The sequence below is a fragment of the Drosophila simulans genome, chromosome 2R, assembly GCF_016746395.2.
Source record: "Drosophila simulans strain w501 chromosome 2R, Prin_Dsim_3.1, whole genome shotgun sequence".
Classification (NCBI taxonomy): Eukaryota; Metazoa; Arthropoda; class Insecta; order Diptera; family Drosophilidae; genus Drosophila; species Drosophila simulans.
Genome location: NC_052521.2, coordinates 14,287,189 through 14,303,640, shown reverse-complemented (window position 1 = coordinate 14,303,640; position 16,452 = coordinate 14,287,189). Strand labels below are relative to the sequence as shown.

General features: G+C 46.4%; 5 protein-coding genes and 1 long non-coding RNA gene across 7 annotated transcripts; 3 read left to right on the top strand and 3 right to left on the bottom strand.

Moving 5' to 3' along the window:
- Positions 1-55: 55 nt before the first annotated feature.
- LOC6734861 (general transcription factor 3C polypeptide 3) lies at positions 56-3,214 on the top strand. The gene is made up of 2 exons (XM_002081826.4): positions 56-1,804; positions 1,861-3,214. Exons 1-2 carry the CDS (start codon positions 56-58, stop codon positions 2,716-2,718), a joined length of 2,607 nt encoding a protein of 868 aa, XP_002081862.2. The 3' UTR covers positions 2,719-3,214.
- A 571-nt stretch (positions 3,215-3,785) lies between these two features.
- Positions 3,786-9,148, bottom strand: LOC6734859 (spondin-1). Its single transcript, XM_002081824.3, has 5 exons — positions 8,815-9,148; positions 5,761-6,155; positions 5,239-5,700; positions 4,953-5,178; positions 3,786-4,899 (listed from the first exon to the last, which is right to left on the bottom strand). Exons 1-5 carry the CDS (start codon positions 8,999-9,001, stop codon positions 3,878-3,880), a joined length of 2,292 nt encoding a protein of 763 aa, XP_002081860.1. The 5' UTR covers positions 9,002-9,148; the 3' UTR covers positions 3,786-3,877.
- Positions 6,224-8,615, top strand: LOC6734860 (protein teflon). The gene is made up of 3 exons (XM_002081825.4): positions 6,224-6,712; positions 6,774-7,861; positions 7,920-8,615. The coding sequence occupies exons 1-3, from the start codon at positions 6,343-6,345 to the stop codon at positions 8,436-8,438; spliced, it is 1,977 nt and encodes a 658-aa protein (XP_002081861.2). The 5' UTR covers positions 6,224-6,342; the 3' UTR covers positions 8,439-8,615.
- A 90-nt stretch (positions 9,149-9,238) lies between the features above and the next one.
- On the bottom strand, positions 9,239-14,307 carry LOC6734858 (uncharacterized protein KIAA0930 homolog). Of its 2 annotated transcripts, XM_002081823.4 has the most exons (7): positions 13,702-14,307; positions 12,886-13,052; positions 12,406-12,828; positions 11,897-12,344; positions 9,930-11,252; positions 9,659-9,808; positions 9,239-9,603 (listed from the first exon to the last, which is right to left on the bottom strand). In XM_002081823.4, the coding sequence occupies exons 1-7, from the start codon at positions 13,817-13,819 to the stop codon at positions 9,563-9,565; spliced, it is 2,670 nt and encodes an 889-aa protein (XP_002081859.2). In that variant the 5' UTR covers positions 13,820-14,307; the 3' UTR covers positions 9,239-9,562. The 2 variants fall into 2 exon arrangements, with proteins under 2 accessions (XP_002081859.2, XP_016028119.1); XM_016168285.3 differs by lacking the exon at positions 9,930-11,252 and having other exon boundaries at positions 13,702-14,304.
- On the top strand, positions 11,247-12,379 carry LOC123327138. The gene is made up of 2 exons (XR_006541629.1): positions 11,247-11,805; positions 11,862-12,379. It is a non-coding gene; the product is annotated as an uncharacterized LOC123327138 (long non-coding RNA).
- On the bottom strand, positions 13,962-16,429 carry LOC6734857 (SET domain-containing protein SmydA-8). Its single transcript, XM_002081822.4, has 4 exons — positions 16,329-16,429; positions 16,145-16,273; positions 14,958-16,086; positions 13,962-14,903 (listed from the first exon to the last, which is right to left on the bottom strand). The coding sequence occupies exons 1-4, from the start codon at positions 16,427-16,429 to the stop codon at positions 14,730-14,732; spliced, it is 1,533 nt and encodes a 510-aa protein (XP_002081858.2). The 3' UTR covers positions 13,962-14,729.
- Between the last annotated feature and the right edge of the window lie 23 nt (positions 16,430-16,452).

Below are 16,452 nucleotides of genomic sequence, written 5' to 3'. Positions count from 1 at the left end.
TGGATGTGTACCATCGCTAATCCCGAGATTTGTTTACAAAATAGAATCGGCGGAAATGGCCGATTCTGATTCAAACGAGGTCCTAATTGAGGAAATAGACAGCAACGATGTGCCGGAAAACGAGTTGGAGCAGTTCCAGGAGACGGAGCCGCTGCGCGTGGTAGACATCATCGACTGCGATGCAGACGGCGAACGCCGCTGCATCGCTGATGACGAGGAGGAGGGTGCACTGATTAAGCGCTACGTGCAGGGTGTTCAGTGCCTAGAGTTCCCGGACTTCTGCACCAAGCTAGAGGCCAGCGACGAGGATGAGGAGGGCAATGATGAGGAGCCCGGTGAGGCGGCCAGCAGCGTCGAGAAGCCGAACACTTCGGCGCAAGCGAAAACGCCACAGGAACAGTCGACGGGAAGTGGTCGTTCTGGAGGAGGAGGCTTTCGGAAAAGCCAACTCAGCACCGCCCTGCAAGGACTGATGGGAGAGGCCAATCTAAGCTTTGTGTACGGCCGCTTTGAAACAGCCGAACGCATCTGCATGGAGATCATCCGACAGAATCCACTGGCCAGTGAACCGTTCTACACGCTAGCCGAAATCTATGAGAACCGTGATGAGGTCAAGTTCCTGAACTTCTCCACATTGGCGGCCCACTTGAATCCCCAGGACCGAGACATGTGGATACGTGTCTCCGATCTGCTGGTGCAGCAGGGCAACTTGGCCCGTGCGCGTCTCATCTACACAAAGGCCATCAAAATGCTGCCCAAAGTGTACCAGCTTCGGCTGCGTAAGGCGCAGCTGTTGCAAAAAATGGGCGAAACCAATGCCTCCATGTTTACGTACTTGAAAATGCTGCCCCTGATGCCGCCGGATGAGTGGAAAATGTGCCTGAATACGGCCAAAAACGTAGCCCGGTACTTTCATGTGCTGGAGAAGCACTCGCTTGCCCTGGAGGCCATGGAAGGGGCGTACAGTGTGTGTGGTGCGCAGTTCACCCTGGAGGATATAAACATCTACTTGGAACTGCTGATCCTGAATAAACAGTATGCCAAGGTTCTTCGGTGCCTGCGAGAGCGCACCAATTTTGAGCTCGAGAACGACCAAGAGGAGAGTCTGGAGCTTATATACTTCTGCGAGATCCCAGATGACTATGTCCCCGAACTGCGGGCCAAGCTCTGCGTCAGTCTCATCCACATGCGGGCCCACCATTTACTGGGCTATCTTATCCAGAATGTCCAAGAGCACATCACGCTGACGGCGGATCGAGTCGAGCTATACATGGACATTACCGAGGCTCTGATGCAGGAGCACAAGTATGCTGAAGCCATTGCGCTGATGAGTCCCATAACCGATGGCGACACCGTAGAGTGTCCGGCATTCGTTTGGCTGCGGCAGGCCGAGTGTCTTCGCCAGCTAAACCGAACCAACGAGGCCATTCAGAGCTACGAGAAGGTAGTGCAACTGGCGCCCTTCTGCTACGACGCGCGGTTCACCCTCTCCGCTCTGCTAAAACAGCAAGGTCGGCACGAGGAGGCTGTCCAGGCATTGGAGCAACCGGGAGAGGCGGAGGGCCAGCCTCTTATTGCCCGCCTGCTGTATGAGAGATGTGTGATGCTACAGCAGATCGGGCGCATTGAGGAGTTCTTGGATGTGGGATATGCCCTGCTCAGTCGGCACTCCATCAAGCTGTACAACCGCGAGGAGATGATGGCGGCCGCAAATGGAGGCAGTGCTTACAATTCGGAGAGCCTCAAGACTATTATCCAAATGAGGAGCAAGGCGGTTGACAACTCTGCGGAGCAGGATCTTCAGGTGAGAAATGCGAACAACAATAAATATTTGTCAAATGTAAACCAATTTCCTTGAAGGATCCTGCAAAAAATGCCGCCAGCGAGACCTCCGATCTGACCGTTAAGGATGAATTTGAGCTCTTTCGGGAGCTTGTGCGTACGGCTTTCAAGCATGGCATGCACAGCGCCGCTGAGAAGATCTGCTTTGCCATGGTCACCACAAAAAGATTCACCTACTACCATCACGAGATCGAGAGAATTATGGTACTAACCTGCTACTACAACGACGACTGTGCCATAGCCTTCTCGTATCTGCGTGAGCTGATCGCCAAACAGCCCAGCCAGACAACGCTGTGGAACATGCTTTCGCTCATGATTCAAAAGGGTGACGAAGTGCGTTATTATCGCTATATGCGCCGCCTGATGCAACGACATCCGGTCGATACCAAGCCGATGCGAATATTCCAGGGCCACTATCACCTCAACTGTGCATCTTTTAAGTATGCTCTAAACATCTACATGCCCATTCTGCGCGAAAATCCCGATCCCCTGGTGGCCCTCTGCATAGCTGTTGCCTTTAACCAGCTGTCTCTGCAGAAGAAGGTGCTCCGCAAGTCGGCTTCTGTGGCCCAAGCCGTGGCCTTTGGCCAGCGCTACAAGGAGTTACGATCTGCCGGCCATGAGCTAGCAGATTGCGCCGCCCAGCAGGAGATATTTTACAACATCGGACGTATCTATCACCAGGCCAACATCCTTCACCTGGCCGTGGAGTACTATGAAAAGGCACTGGCCGTGCCCGTGCATCCACTAATCGCGGAGCATGAATCTACGCTTGGTCTGCAGCATGAAGTGGCCTTCAACCTGCACCTCATCTACCGAGCCAATGGAAACAAGTGGAAGGCACGCCAATATCTGATGCGATACTGTGTGGTGTAATCAGCGGCGTTCATGAATTGTTTGTTACTCGACTATTAGTTTTAATTATTGTAAATATATTTGTATTCATTGGCACGTTAAACAAAACTGTCATTTCGCTTTCGTAAGCTAAACTTCTTTTTAACACACAAAAAACGCAAATGGATCTAATTGAAATGTTACACTCTTTGCACTTTCCTTATCTTTATATCAGACTAGATCCCATTTTCGTGAATTCAGGAAACACAATCGATTTAAATACTGGACACGATGTACGCGACTGAAGTGACTGTTTAGTAATGAAATCAAGCGTTGGTCATGTGCCATATTTATAACGTTAACAATATAATGAAGGGGAATTCCATTATATTACTATATTTCAATTGCTGCCGATGTTCATTTCGGTTTCGAGCTTGTAAAAGTTGTCATTACTAATAGATTAACAATGTGTAGTTAATTAGAATTCCAATACTTCTGATGTAGTTAATAAAGTCTCAAAACGCAGTTGGTCATTTTATCTTTATTTGGTTTTTATTAAGCGAGTGTACATTCCAGATCTATTCCTGATTTATAACTGATCTTAGTGTGGTCTACAGGCAGATCTCTTGTGACAGCCAAGTGCTGACACTAGCAAATTCTGCAATATGTATGTATGAAGTTCATACTCGATAACCAATGGGAGTCGAGTGCGACCCCTAAAGGCGTACATGCTGAATTCGCATATTTAGGATTAGGGTGTATCTAAAGATCTACTAGGGTGATCCTAAGGAATTAGGGTGGTCCTAAGTTTACTTATTAGTTGACTTATTATTATGATTCATATTATAATTATTATTAATATTATTATTATTATTGTTATTATTATTGTTATTATGTTCGTATATACTACAAATGATAACAGTACATTAACAGTTATCTAATGGCTAGAATGGAGCTTACTCATCCCAAAGTGTTTGTTGATCTTTGGGAAGCGGACTAGAAAGCTTTATGTGATCAAGGGAAAATCCATTTAAAATTTCAAGTAAGCACAATATGTTGTAATTTCTTGTTTAAGTACTTATACATATGAATAATTTTAAAAAAATTGATTACAGTTTAAGAACTTTATTAAGAAAGTGCGTTTTTAATGACTCCAGAGGAGTCAGTTTTACAAATTGTGATGAGCAATAAGTGTAGCGCCCTAGCAAGCCGGCATGGCGCAAGAACGTGACTTGACCAGGCGCTTGGAGCACTGCTGACCACCATTCTGGGGCTCGGTGACAACGTAGCGCCGGCTCTCGGAGACTCCGACTCCGCAGCTAACGCTGCAGGGCGACCACCCGGACCAATCTGACAGGACGCAGGCCCTTGGCTGATCCGCTCTTGAGGAATATGGCGACCGAAGCACATTGCACGTATTTAGGCAGTCGTTCTCCGTGAGGAAGTTGTTTCGGTTGCCACGGCATCCTCCGTAGGCAAAGGAGGAGCAACGCTGGTTCTGCGGATCGTAGGCATACCGCATGTAGGTGCCACGACAGGGACCCGAGTCCGGTGCCTGTACACAGATGTCCTTGGCCTGCTCCGCGTTTATGTGGCAGTCGATGGGATTGACGCACTCCTTCTGCTGGTGCAGCTCCATGCGTTGCGTACAATTCTCCTTATCGGGACCGTTCTCCAGCAGAAGCAGCCGAGTCCGAATGGTAACTCCCCGGCCGCAGGTCGAGGTGCACGGACTCCAGTCGCTCCACTGGGTGGTGGGACATTGCGGATCAGGAAGCTCCACCTGCTCGTATGTACAGTCCGGCCGCATGCATTTGTTCTTTTCCACTATGGTGATATGGGGGCATCGCTTGCGTCCCAAATGATTGACAAAGGTGCGCGTGCGCATGGTGATGCCAATGCCACAGCTGGCCGAACACTCGGACCACACGCTCCAGGGAGAAGTTTTGCAGACACCGGCTCCCTCGCCATTGCTGCCCACCAGGGACTGCGAGTTGGCGAGGTTCTCACCCTCATCATCGTCACGATCTTTGGATTGGGCTGAGCCATCGGCACATTCGGCTATGGCAGCAACGCACATTTCCTTGGCCACCAGTTGGCGAGCGCATTTGTTCTGATCCGCCGCCGCGGGATACAGATATTGCCTGCTGCGCATGCGGATTCCCTTGCCGCAGCTTACGGAGCATGGACTCCAGGCGGAGTAGTCGCTTACTCGGCATTCGGCTGCAAAACGATTGATTAGATAGGCATGTTGGTTTCAAGTTGACCCAACCCACCTCTGGTGTCCTGCTCCTCAGCATCGTCGGACACCTCCAGCTGAAGAGCCTGCAGGAACTCATCATCGCAGTTCCGGGAGACAATCTTCTCACGTCTTAGGTATAGCTTTGCAAGTGGTGTCATCTCACGGCTCTTGGGGTTATAAAAGGGAGCCCTAGGATCCTCTGGATACATTGTGGTGATGCGATACATCCTTTCCGGAGGTTGCGTCTCCGAGTTGGGCGACTACCAAGGAAGATCCATTTAATATTTAGGTTATCATGAAATATCAGTTGAGTATATTACCATGTAAGAGATGCCGCTATCCGTGCCCGCATCCCATGGAAACAAATCAAAGTCCATTGACTCCTTCCAGCTGCAATCCTCAGTGCAGAGATCCAGACCACTAATGCCCACCACCCAATCGGGGGAAGGACCAAACATGGACACTAGCGATACCTTAGGGTGCTTGCGATCCACCCGAAATTTGGATGAGGTGTTCTGGTTGACATTCGGGTACCACAACCCAGCGGCCTTAATCAGGGTGCGCAACTTGGGCCCGTTCGCTCGCAGCTCCGTTTCTAGAGCAGCCGGAGAACCCCACTCCGCCAGAGAGCGGAATCCGGCGGTGGCTATGTGGTTCTCGCCCCAGAAGGAGAAGTTGGACTCGTGCGAGGCACCAATCACGTCAGAGAAGTGGGTTAACCAGATGGCAAACGGATAATCCTTGGGATGGGTTTCGTTTGACCAGATACCCTCGAAAACGAACTGAAATGGGAATAACATTTAGGTGGAGCTCGGAAAAGTACGCGGTCTACCCTGACTTACGCTGTACTTGGCTTCATCGCAGGCGCAGCATTCCTTTTGAGCAGCAGCTGCATCAGGCTTTCGTTCGCAGATCACGGTGGATAGGTTGCCATCGTCGGCGAACCAGGCTCGCGGACCCTCGTAGACCATTGCTGACAAAGAGACGCAGCCAGAACCCGACTCTGGAGCCACCCACATTACCTGGACTTCTGTTTTGGGCAGGTCGTCCGCCTCGGAAACAGTGTTCACGCATCTGTCATTGAATTGGGTCAGGGAGTCACTAAACAGCTGGAAGCGGCCCACTCGCCGCGGACTAGCTGCCTGGGGACGACGGGCGCCAGTATGTGCCTCCGCAGCAATGGTAAAGTGGGTGAAATGCTGAACTTTCAAGTGAGTCCGGGATCCAAGTAGAAGTACTACGAAATATTTCAAATTCAAAATTCGATATAAAAACTACGTATCGATTGAAAGGTATCGATGCCAACACTGTTATCGACACATTTAAGTACCTATAGTTGTCTCGCTCTTTCAGCCCTCTTTTTAAGACGACGCGCGATTGTAATTTGTTAATATTATTTAGTCTTTAGTCCTGTGATTTTAATAATGTCTAAGTTTCTGGACATGCTATCGGGGAGTCAGTGCGTCAGCCTGGAAAAGTGTGGCGATGTGGTGGTCTCGACCAACGACTGTATGATTGCACTTTATTGCCATTTCTGCCGGGACCTCTTCACACAACTGCCAGAGTTCTTGAGACACCTCCAAAGCAACCATTCGGATGTGCTGCACTTCACCAAGGAGCACAACGTGTACAGCGTGGAGGAGCTGTTGTCCGGTGAGCAGGATAAAGCCCACGAGGACGCTCAGTCGGCGGGGCACAACAGCAGCAGCGGTGACTCTAGGTCACTGATGAATTCAGAGGATTCTAGGGCCATCGACGGCTCAGAGGAAAACTCAGACAATAGCCCAGTAAAACGTAAGAATGTGATGGCATATCGTTATAAAGTGTAATTATCTATCTGCTACATATCCCACAGCTGAACAAATAGGGAAACAGAATGAAATAAACCTGCTAGCGGAAGTGACAAACATTTTATTGCAAACCAACGACAAGGAAGAACGCATTAATGATGAATTAAAACCCGAAAGTGGCGAATTCAAGGGAGCCCGCAAAAAGGCTAATAACGAGAGCAGTTCTTTGAAGATATGCGATCTGAAGAGTCACACTATTGCAAGGACTTCGCGAAAGCGAATGAGCTTGGTAAAGAACCACATCCTGCGAGTTCTTGATCGCGATTTGATTGCAAAGCTTGAAATGAAACCTTTAGAACCCGACTCCAAACTTCCTATAACTGAGCCTATCCAAGAAGACAACATACCTGGAACATGTTTTCAAACTCCTCCAAAGCCCATACCGAGCTTATCTCAATTAAGTGTACGAAAGTCTTCTTTAACAGAGGCAAACCATATATGTACCAAATATGACACGAAGAAAACGGCGCCTACCATGCCGAAGCTACTGAACAATGTACCAAAGTCCATATTAACTAGTCAACAAGCTCAGGTTAATTCCGATTCAAGTGAGATAAATGAAACTTATCATATCTCTGAAGCAGCTAGTCAAGTGACAAAAACAACGAAATCATTTCCTGTACAAATAAACCAAATAGAAATTTTACAACCACTTAAGTTACCTAAAACTTTAATAACACCAATCAATGAAGAGGGTGTCAGTGACCAAATGGAGAATAGCACAAAGAATATAAACAATGCCCAAAGTCTGCTGAAAGAAAACCCAAAAAAGTTTTTAAAAAAGCCTAGCGAATTAGAAATAAAAACTAAAGGAGGTCCCAACAAATTTTTAAATGTAATAAAGTCCAAGGCAGACCCCATTATTGTAAAACGGGTGCAGACCACCAGTGCCAAAGATAGTACAAACAAAATCCAAATACGATCTAATGACAAAACTAAAGGTTTTGCTTCTGAGTTTAACAGCACAAAGATCCGCAAGCTAAAAATGGAAAATTGCGTCGACCTAAAAACGGAGGATCCCTGCGACAATACAAATATGCGTTTAAACAAAATGGCAACAATAGGCAGTTGCGAAATATTAAAAGCCGTTGGAGTAAGAACTTTATACGAATCATTGCACACTTCACATCTCATATCTTAATCCATTTTAGTTGCCGGCAATCACAGATAACGCGATCGAGGCAATAATGTTATTGCCAGACGAGTTAGAAACGATGCGAATAAGGGCAGATCAATTTACCAAAATCTACAAGAAGTACTATTCTATTTGGAATTATAGAAAAATTTTTCCGCCAGCGAAACCGGACTTTATTTCTCAGAAGATATTTGCTTTAACCAGAGAAGTTAACAAGACAATGTTATGTAACCTGGCTAACAGCGATATAAAAGGCATTATTAATCAGATTTCAGTTTGGCACTACAATATATATACCCAATATATTGAGTTGGATAACATTTCGGAAATTGCCCGATATACTTTAAAGCTATTCTCGTTTTTACCTGTTAGTTTTGCCTACTTTTGCAAATGGTGCGACGATATTTTCATCTTAAAGAAAGAGTACTTAAAGCATTTGATTTCTCACCAAGTTCGGTTTCAGTGCACAAAATGCATTAAAGTATTCAAGTACAAGGGATACTATGAGAAGCATTTGCGAAACGCTCATCCTTAAGCCACAATGTGTCATTTAGTCATGGTTACAAATACTTTCTTCTAACCCTACAAAAAAGTTATGTATTTGTTTAATAAAAAGAATTCCGAAAAGCTAATGCAAACCAAATTGTCAACAAATGTTATATTTTGATTTTAATAAATTTTTCTAATAAATCAACACGTTTTGTAAACTAAATGCGTTAAAGTTTCTTCATCACTACAAAAAGATTAGTTACGAATTAATACATAAAGCGTTATCAAAATAGCAACTGGACTAACAAGATGGACACCATCACCATCTGCTCTGGATTCTCTTATCGTCTCGATGGCTTTTGTTTTTAATTCTCGAGTGACCCCGATGATTACGAAACCAGCTAGCTACCTTCCCGACTTACAATTATATGTCTTTCCAGGCACATAGCCGTTGGGTCCATCGGCCACAATTAATTTGTATCCATTGTCGCCGCGTGTGCGTCGACCGTGGTTCAAGTGGGTGGGCGCCCGGGGACATGCGGTGACCATACTAATTGTCAGCCAGATCACAACGACGAGGCGGATGAGCAGCGGCAGCGATTGCCCCATCTCCAGTGCTTTATTTCCCGCGTTATCACTTGACTCGATTACCAAGCTCAACTGCAGCAACGACCGTTTCCAGCGAGGCTCAAAAACAGACTAATCAAGCCGGAGAGGCGATAGAGCTATCTTCAAGTCGAGCGGGCGACCCGATGCCGGATGCTTCGGGAACTCTGATTACAAGCTCGTGAGATGGTCTTGACTTTCATCCATTGGCTCCTCCAATAATTTCTCTTTCCTCTCGTGTCTATTCCATTCGGTATATATTTTGTGGTATAAATGTTGCCGTACAATTTACAAATAATATTACAATTATATATTTCCATATCATCGGTAACAGAGCTCACTATCGTAGTTTGTAGTTTATAAATTTGTAGGTTTGCTTTCCGCTCACGAAATAGTGTGATTCGTGAGGATGCGCCTTAGGAAACTCAACATTGGTCGAGAACATAGCAAATATACTGATAAATCAAACTGGGACTGATCACACAGTTGGCATTCGATCGATAAATAGAGAATACATGTGAGAACTATAAAGCATATAAATCACAATTGCAGATTAAGTTAATACTAAAAGGTCAGAATAGGCGTTTCCCGGTGATCCAAGAGATCTGAAAAAGTATTTTACATCAGAATGGCGAATCTTTTTTTAAGGGGCTAGCTCACCTTTTGCAATGCTCCACCAGGGCAGTGTCACATATGTGAGGAATGCATTGAGCGGCGTTGACTGCTGTCTTCTATTCTCCTTCCAGAAATGAAAAGATTGCGTGAAGCCTCGACTGGTCCACAGGGGATTATAAGCGCCATCGTCGAGCTCTAAAAGTAGATAAGGCGCACACAGAATCAGTTTATGTTAGTCGGAATTATTGAAATCTAAGTACACGAAAATCGAAGTACAAAAAATTAAATATAGTTGAAGTAAAGCCTAGAAAATAACCTTTTATTGCCTTTTTGGGCACATCGCACCAATAGTAGATGTTAGTGCCATCGGGTGTTCTGCGCTTGGGAACCAAATGCAGCATCTTGCTGACATGAGCCTGTTTGGCTGTTCTCGGAAGAGTAGCACTGGTGGCCTCCCCGTTGCCATTGGCCACATCCAGCATGGGTGTAAGTTCCGTGGGCGATATCACGTTTGTAATATCGCTCTGCTCGTTCTCATTGTTCTCGTCCGGCTGCAGCGGATGACTTTCCGGCTCCACAGGCAAACGGACACACTTTTCGAATCGTTTTGGCGAAGTCTTGGGCGAATCCACGACCGGCAGCTCTTCTCGTCCACGCACACTAATCATCAGCTTGCTGTCGCTCTCGCTTAGGATGACCATCTTGGCGGCTCCAACTGGTTCCGATTCACTACCATTCAGGGAGGTAGCATCATCGGCGATCTCGTACTCCTCTGATTTGGAAGTGTCAGGCTTTGGATTGTTATTATTAACAGCTTTTTTCTTATCTGCATCTATTGCCTTGAACTTGTCCTTTTCCTTGTCCTTGTTGCCGTCTTTGTCCTTGTCCTTCTCTTTGCCTGCTTTTAGACGCTTGGGCGACATCTTGGCCAGAAAGTTGGTCGCTGAGCCGTTGACCTTCTGATTTGAAGACTTCTTGTCGTTCTCCTTGTTTTTGTCCTTTTCTTTCTCCTTGTCCTTCTCGAGATCCTTGGCTTTAGCCGTGCGCAGTCTTGGAGGTATGATCCTCTTGGTGGCCACCGGGAGGCTGGTCCTGCGATCAGCAGCACTCAGGGAGGCACTCCTCGTAATGCTGCCACCCTGTTGCTTGCGTTTGATCTCTGATGGCAGTCGGAAACTGCTTCTTTTGCCCACGAGCAGCTCACTCTCCACACTCAGGATGCTGCTTTTGGGCTTGAGACGGGTGGGCCGCTTGTTGGGCATCTTGGCCAAACAGGCGGGCGACTCGTTGGACGGATCCTCGCAACTGGGGCAGTACACCTCGGACATTTCCGGGGTGTCCGTGTTCTTGGCCGACGCCCAGCGTTTCTTACACTTTTTGCCACCAAAGCAATTGCAGCCCGTAGTTGAGCTTTGTCCAGTAACGCTGATGTCGCCGGAAACTGTGACCTCCACGGCGGCACTCAATGGAGGCGGAGTAACAGCAGGAACAGCAACTTCCGCTGTAGCAGATGAAGTACTCTCTCTAGGAGATTCTTGGGTCAACTTTTCTTGGTCACCCGTCGCGAATTTATGTGTCTCGCAGTTCGGATTTGGGTGCAGTTTTGCCGCAGAGGCCGAGAAAGCAGGACGTTGCTGATCTACAAGTAGATAGATCGGTTTTTGCGTTTTAAAAGCATATACATCGACACACATGTACAACCGATGATCGGCCCAAGCAACTTAATCGGTAATTGGCAACAGAAAGCAGTGGAAATAATAAACCAAAATAGGGAAACACAAATATAAGCTAGGGGATCGATCGATGAATGAATGGATGTCTAATGAATATACAGTCAAGCCACCAAACAATTTCTAAAGGAATTGGGAATAGGGACGGGACTACGGAATGTGGTGAAGGATTCCCGTTTAAACCGAAATCCAGTGTCAAACAATAAGCCAAACGAAATATAATTTTGGTTGTCCTTAGTGTATTATTTGTCCTGCTTTCTCGGCAATGTCTGGTGTTCTCTTTATATATATACTCTGGAGTCGATTTTGGGGGCACACTTAAAGTATATATATAAATTCGATAGTTGGAAGTTTTAAAAGGAAAATCAATGGAACGACAACACATTACGAGAAGTAAATCAGGAATATGAACGAAAAATGAAAGGAGCAAGCGGAAAAGCAGCTTTAACTACGGCAACAACTGTAAGCAGTAATACAATTCTAAATATCATGCAACTTAAGGATGCTCAAATGAATAGGAAACAAGGATAAAGAAGTACATGTTCAGACTGACCGTCGCGCAAATCTCCAGCCTCGATTTCGGACACCTCGCTAGCCAGTGAGTCCAGTCCCTCGTTCTCCGATCGCGCCTTGGCTCCCACACTGGGACTGGTGCCACTGCCCACCATATCCTGGTTATTCGAATTCTTCGTGCGCCACCCGTAGCGTGAGAAGTTATTGAGATTGGCGCTAGGATCGCTTAGGCGTCGCTGATGTCGATAGGTGCAATAGTCGTCGTTCTCCTCCTCCCACTCGTCCCACATGTCAGTGGCGCAGAATCCCGGCTCGCTGGTGGGTGTCTCCACACCGGATCCTTTTGGCTTGGTCACCGCCATCTCGGCGTGTCCCTTTCCCTGAGGTCCCTTCATCCGGACAAACTCGCAACGCGTTTGGACACCAGCTCCACTGCTGAAAAGGCCAAAGGACATGCGCTGCGCCACCTTGGAACTCAGACTGGATTGCTAAGTTGCAAAATGTACAAGTTAGAATAGAAAAACACAGGGCATTTCAGATTGGTCATACCCTGGCATCGTACACCTTTTTTAAGGCATCATAGCGTATGGACCCCAAAAAGATCACTCCTTGCACTGCTCCATCTTTGTCGTTGGCCACCAGCTCGACGCACACCATCTCCCCGTCGCGCACCAAAATGTCGCTGAACACCTCGTCGAAATTATCGACCATGAAGCAAATGTGCGGATACGTAATCTCCTCGCCTTCGCCCTTGGTGTCCATCTTCCGACGACTGGGACTTGCGTAGACCCTCTGCGAATGTCTTCTCAGCACTTGCAACTCCTTTGGCGACGTCCTTGTACAAATGGCCAGTGTCAACGTGTAATCGAACTGATGAATGACCATGTTGAGATAAACCGTCTCCTCCCAGTCCACATCGGGATCACCGATGGGCAGTTTGCGCGAGTCCTTGCGGAATACCTCCACCTCAGTCTGTTTAAAGAATAGAAAATGTTCAATGGGTGTTTTATGGTAATTCCAGATGCTCACCTCAAATTTTGGCATGTGACGAGAGGAGCTCTTCACGTGCTTTTTGCGCACAAAGAAGAGCAAGTCGTCAGAGTCGATGCTGTGCACGGGCTCTGTCTGGAAGAGGAAATGGCGCACAAACAGGTCCGTCCAGTAGGTCGTGCCCTGTAGGACAACAAAACCGCCATCTAAAAAACATTTAATATATTAAAGTGACAATGAATATTAACTTTTTGAGCTTCAGCGTCAATGTTATGAAATCAAATGGGATAGAAAATGTAAATGTACGTGCCTAAGTGTATTACATAATTTGTTATATAGAATTACTATGACCAAAAGCGTTGCCAAGCTTCTAGGATATAAACAATATAAAAGTAGATCAGTGAGAAATAGAACGTATTAAATCCCAAACTTTAAATCGGTCATAAATAATTTGAGAATTGCAATCAAATCATAATAAATAATAATAATAATAACAAATTTGTAGGAACCTTATGCTTCAGCTCTATCTTTTTGATTTTGAGGACTTGTGGGAAACTGGGGGATGCTAATGTTGACCGACAGGTGAACAGCTGTTTGCGGTTTTCCCATACTGCCATTTGGGCCGATAAAAGTAAAAGCCGCTTATGTAAAGGAAAACAAAGAGGTTGGCCAAAAGTGGGGCGGAAAAGGCACGAACACACACACACACAAGCGCAGCAGGGCACACACACAAGCACACGCATCCTTAGGGGTTGCCCTGTGTGACAAATCGATAAAGTGCAAATGTAGACAAATTTTCCCTGCTATCTGAACCGAATCGGGGAGCTCCGGAGTCCGGATTAGAGCTGTACCCACCATCCTTGAGCAGCTGCCGCATCTCCTTGGTGCGCTGGAAGTTGATGTCCTCCAGGAGCTGCTGCAGAGGCGTCTGCGAACCCTTCAAGAGGGCGGCGGCGGCACTGGCGAGGGCCATCCTAAAGGGGGATTTCCACGGCTCCGCGCTTCCGGATGACGAATGTCGATGTAGAATGGTGAGTATTACTATTTCACAACGTCCAACACATTACGGCCTTTGCGGGGGTGGCGGCAACGTTGCGGGGACGCGGCTAGTGATGTATATATTGCAGCATTTGTTGTTGCTCCACGGTTGGGAATTTTTTGCAGTCGCAGAATCAAGCGGCGCAGAGGAGCACCTTATCTCCACGGCACATGCAAATCGCAACTGAGCAGCAAACCCTCGTTTTTTTCCCAATTGGGGGTTGTTTTATCCCTTATTCGCGGTGCATACCCCATCTGTATTATCAGTCATCAGCTGTTCCCATAATTTCACTGCCTCTTTGTGTTATTTATTTGGAAATGTCGAAAATTCCACGGTTAACTCTTTTGTCTAGCTGAGCTTTTATTGTTTAATGCAAAAAAAGATAAATAACAATAAATAAACTCAGTAGTGTTGCGAAAGCGGTAAATTAAACGATAACAGCAAACGTGCGGCTCTTCGATTAAAGCTCTATATATGTTATCGAATTTAAATTTAGTAATGGTTTAATTAAAAAGTAATGCAAACTAGTATTATTTCGTATTGTTCGTTAGCATTCCTAACAGTTTCGGTTTGATTATCGAGATTTTAGAATCTTCTAAAGCTTATTTGTAAATTGTTTTAGTAAAAACGAAAAGTGAAATGAATTACTTGTTTTTGACTTAATTACTTTTACTATTGTTTTACTTGATTTAAAATGTAGCTGAAGTAATATTGTATCCTCTTTCAAATTTAAATTTTTAATCAACAATTTGACTTCTATCCCCATTTATAAGTCATTAGTTAAACATGGGAAGCAATGCTTATTGAATTCAAATACCAGTTTCAAACTGCAAACTCGTAGATCTTATTGATTTACCACATCGTCATCGGATTCTCGCAGATTTTTTATATCATCCTGCAGCTCCTTCAGCTCTCGGAGCATTGATCGCGTCAGCTGGCCCTCTGGAGTGGCCAGTGGCTCAAATAGAAGCATTCGCAGGGACTCCCGCAGCATGACCTCTACTCTTTCCAATTCGGCCTAGAAAAAATTTCATTAATTTGACATTAAGGAATAAATCCAGGACTTTCCCACCAGAAGGTCATTGGCACTGTGCTCCATTTCAGTATACATTTTTCTGGCCAATTCGGCCTGTGTGTTAGCCAGTTCATAGAGGGCGATAGCCTTCAATCTGGAGATTCCAGGTGTTACGACCTTGAGTACCAACAATATCTCCTGGCACAAACGAATCTTCCGCTCGTATACTTTCTTATTTGGTCGGGTACCTATATTCTGAAGGATCTGTCGCAATATAGAGGCGATATTTTGCTTTAGATCCAGCATTAGGAAATGATTCCGATGAAGAAGGCGACTCAGCTTGGCCAAGAGGAGCTCCTGTCGATATATATCATCCCTTGCGTGAAATATTTCCTCCTTAGCCCGTTCCAGCATGTTCGATACGAACTCCTGTTTTAGTGTGTGCTCCGGATTAAGAAGGCACTGCCATATTCCGGTATCCGGCTGCCGTACTATGTACCCATCTGCGCACGAGCAGTGACTGCAAATGAAACTGCTCATGTGTGTTCCCAGCTCGGTGGGATCCTGGCATCGTGGACAGGAGCAGTCGAAGCACTTGCCTTCCTTGAGGATTTGGCGACGCTCCTCGGTGCCCAGGAGCACATTGGTGTAGCAATTGTAAAGGATCTCTCCGGCGGCTATAAACCGATTGGCGTAGACCTTTATACGTCGCTCGTCATCGATTGAAATTACCAGGTTGGGCATACAGCTGTGGGCAAAGAGTCCTGCCCGGCGATACAGTCCTCTCATGGCGCCACCCACCTCCGGAGCCCTTATCTCGTAGGCATTTATGTCCAGGATGCCTAGGAGACCTTGTACTAGGTCCTCATCCGCCGCGCCTCGTAGTTGTGCTAGCACTCCACCAGAATTCAGAGGAGTAAATGCGTGCTCCTGGTAGTTTTTCCAGATATCAGTCCCTCTTCTAGTCATAAGTTGGGACTCCATTTGGGACATTTCCTCGTACAAGGGCAGGGTTTCCTCGTGCTCTCTTAACAGCAGGCATTTCAGAACTGGCTGAATTTCGGTGTGCTCCTTTTTCTGGAGCAGTTCCACCTGGTCGTCGGATAAATTCATTTCAGCAAGTCTTTTGCAATCGCGTTCGTCATGATCGGAGCAATCCTCACACAAAGCCAACAGACGGCACTTTCTAAAGGGTTTACATAAGATTCGTAAATGGATAACACATTTGTATGGAGTCCACCTACCTACAAAAACTCTCGGTTAGATTAAAGCACTTGGTGCAGCGTCTATCGCCCATTTGGGGCAAAACCACTATAGGATTCTCCAGCAGCAGGGTCTCGCCAGCTCGAAGATTACACAGGGCAACCACAAATCTTTTGGGGAACCCATAAGGGTTAAATATATAAAATGGGTTATAGATGCACCCACCTGCCCAGCATGTCATTATGCTTTATCTCGCACTTCCTTGCAAAATCGTCGGTTACTGCGGCCATTCTCTGTTTCCCGTTCCCTTTGGCTACCTTTGGCATACTGACAACACAACGAGCGCCAT

What these genes read in the sequence shown, in the direction of transcription:
- LOC6734861 (XM_002081826.4), top strand. Translation starts at nt 56, where the DNA reads ATGGCCGATTCTGATTCAAACGAGGTCCTAATTGAGGAAATAGACAGC. An exon ending in CTGCGGAGCAGGATCTTCAG is followed by an intron (nt 1,805 to 1,860) that starts GTGAGAAATGCG and finishes ATTTCCTTGAAG; the next exon opens with GATCCTGCAAAAAATGCCGC.
- LOC6734860 (XM_002081825.4), top strand. Translation starts at nt 6,343, where the DNA reads ATGTCTAAGTTTCTGGACATGCTATCGGGGAGTCAGTGCGTCAGCCTG. An exon ending in AGACAATAGCCCAGTAAAAC is followed by an intron (nt 6,713 to 6,773) that starts GTAAGAATGTGA and finishes CATATCCCACAG; the next exon opens with CTGAACAAATAGGGAAACAG. An exon ending in AAATATTAAAAGCCGTTGGA is followed by an intron (nt 7,862 to 7,919) that starts GTAAGAACTTTA and finishes AATCCATTTTAG; the next exon opens with TTGCCGGCAATCACAGATAA.
- LOC6734859 (XM_002081824.3), bottom strand. Translation starts at nt 9,001, where the DNA reads ATGGGGCAATCGCTGCCGCTGCTCATCCGCCTCGTCGTTGTGATCTGG. An exon ending in GCCTGGAAAGACATATAATT is followed by an intron (nt 6,156 to 8,814) that starts GTAAGTCGGGAA and finishes AATATTTCGTAG; the next exon opens with TACTTCTACTTGGATCCCGG. An exon ending in ATAGCGGCATCTCTTACATG is followed by an intron (nt 5,179 to 5,238) that starts GTAATATACTCA and finishes CTTCCTTGGTAG; the next exon opens with TCGCCCAACTCGGAGACGCA.
- LOC6734858 (XM_002081823.4), bottom strand. Translation starts at nt 13,819, where the DNA reads ATGGCCCTCGCCAGTGCCGCCGCCGCCCTCTTGAAGGGTTCGCAGACG. An exon ending in GCGGCAGCTGCTCAAGGATG is followed by an intron (nt 13,053 to 13,701) that starts GTGGGTACAGCT and finishes AATGTTTTTTAG; the next exon opens with ATGGCGGTTTTGTTGTCCTA. An exon ending in AAAAGGTGTACGATGCCAGG is followed by an intron (nt 12,345 to 12,405) that starts GTATGACCAATC and finishes TTTGCAACTTAG; the next exon opens with CAATCCAGTCTGAGTTCCAA.
- LOC6734857 (XM_002081822.4), bottom strand. Translation starts at nt 16,429, where the DNA reads ATGCCAAAGGTAGCCAAAGGGAACGGGAAACAGAGAATGGCCGCAGTA. An exon ending in CATAATGACATGCTGGGCAG is followed by an intron (nt 16,274 to 16,328) that starts GTGGGTGCATCT and finishes GTTCCCCAAAAG; the next exon opens with ATTTGTGGTTGCCCTGTGTA. An exon ending in ACAGTGCCAATGACCTTCTG is followed by an intron (nt 14,904 to 14,957) that starts GTGGGAAAGTCC and finishes AATTTTTTCTAG; the next exon opens with GCCGAATTGGAAAGAGTAGA.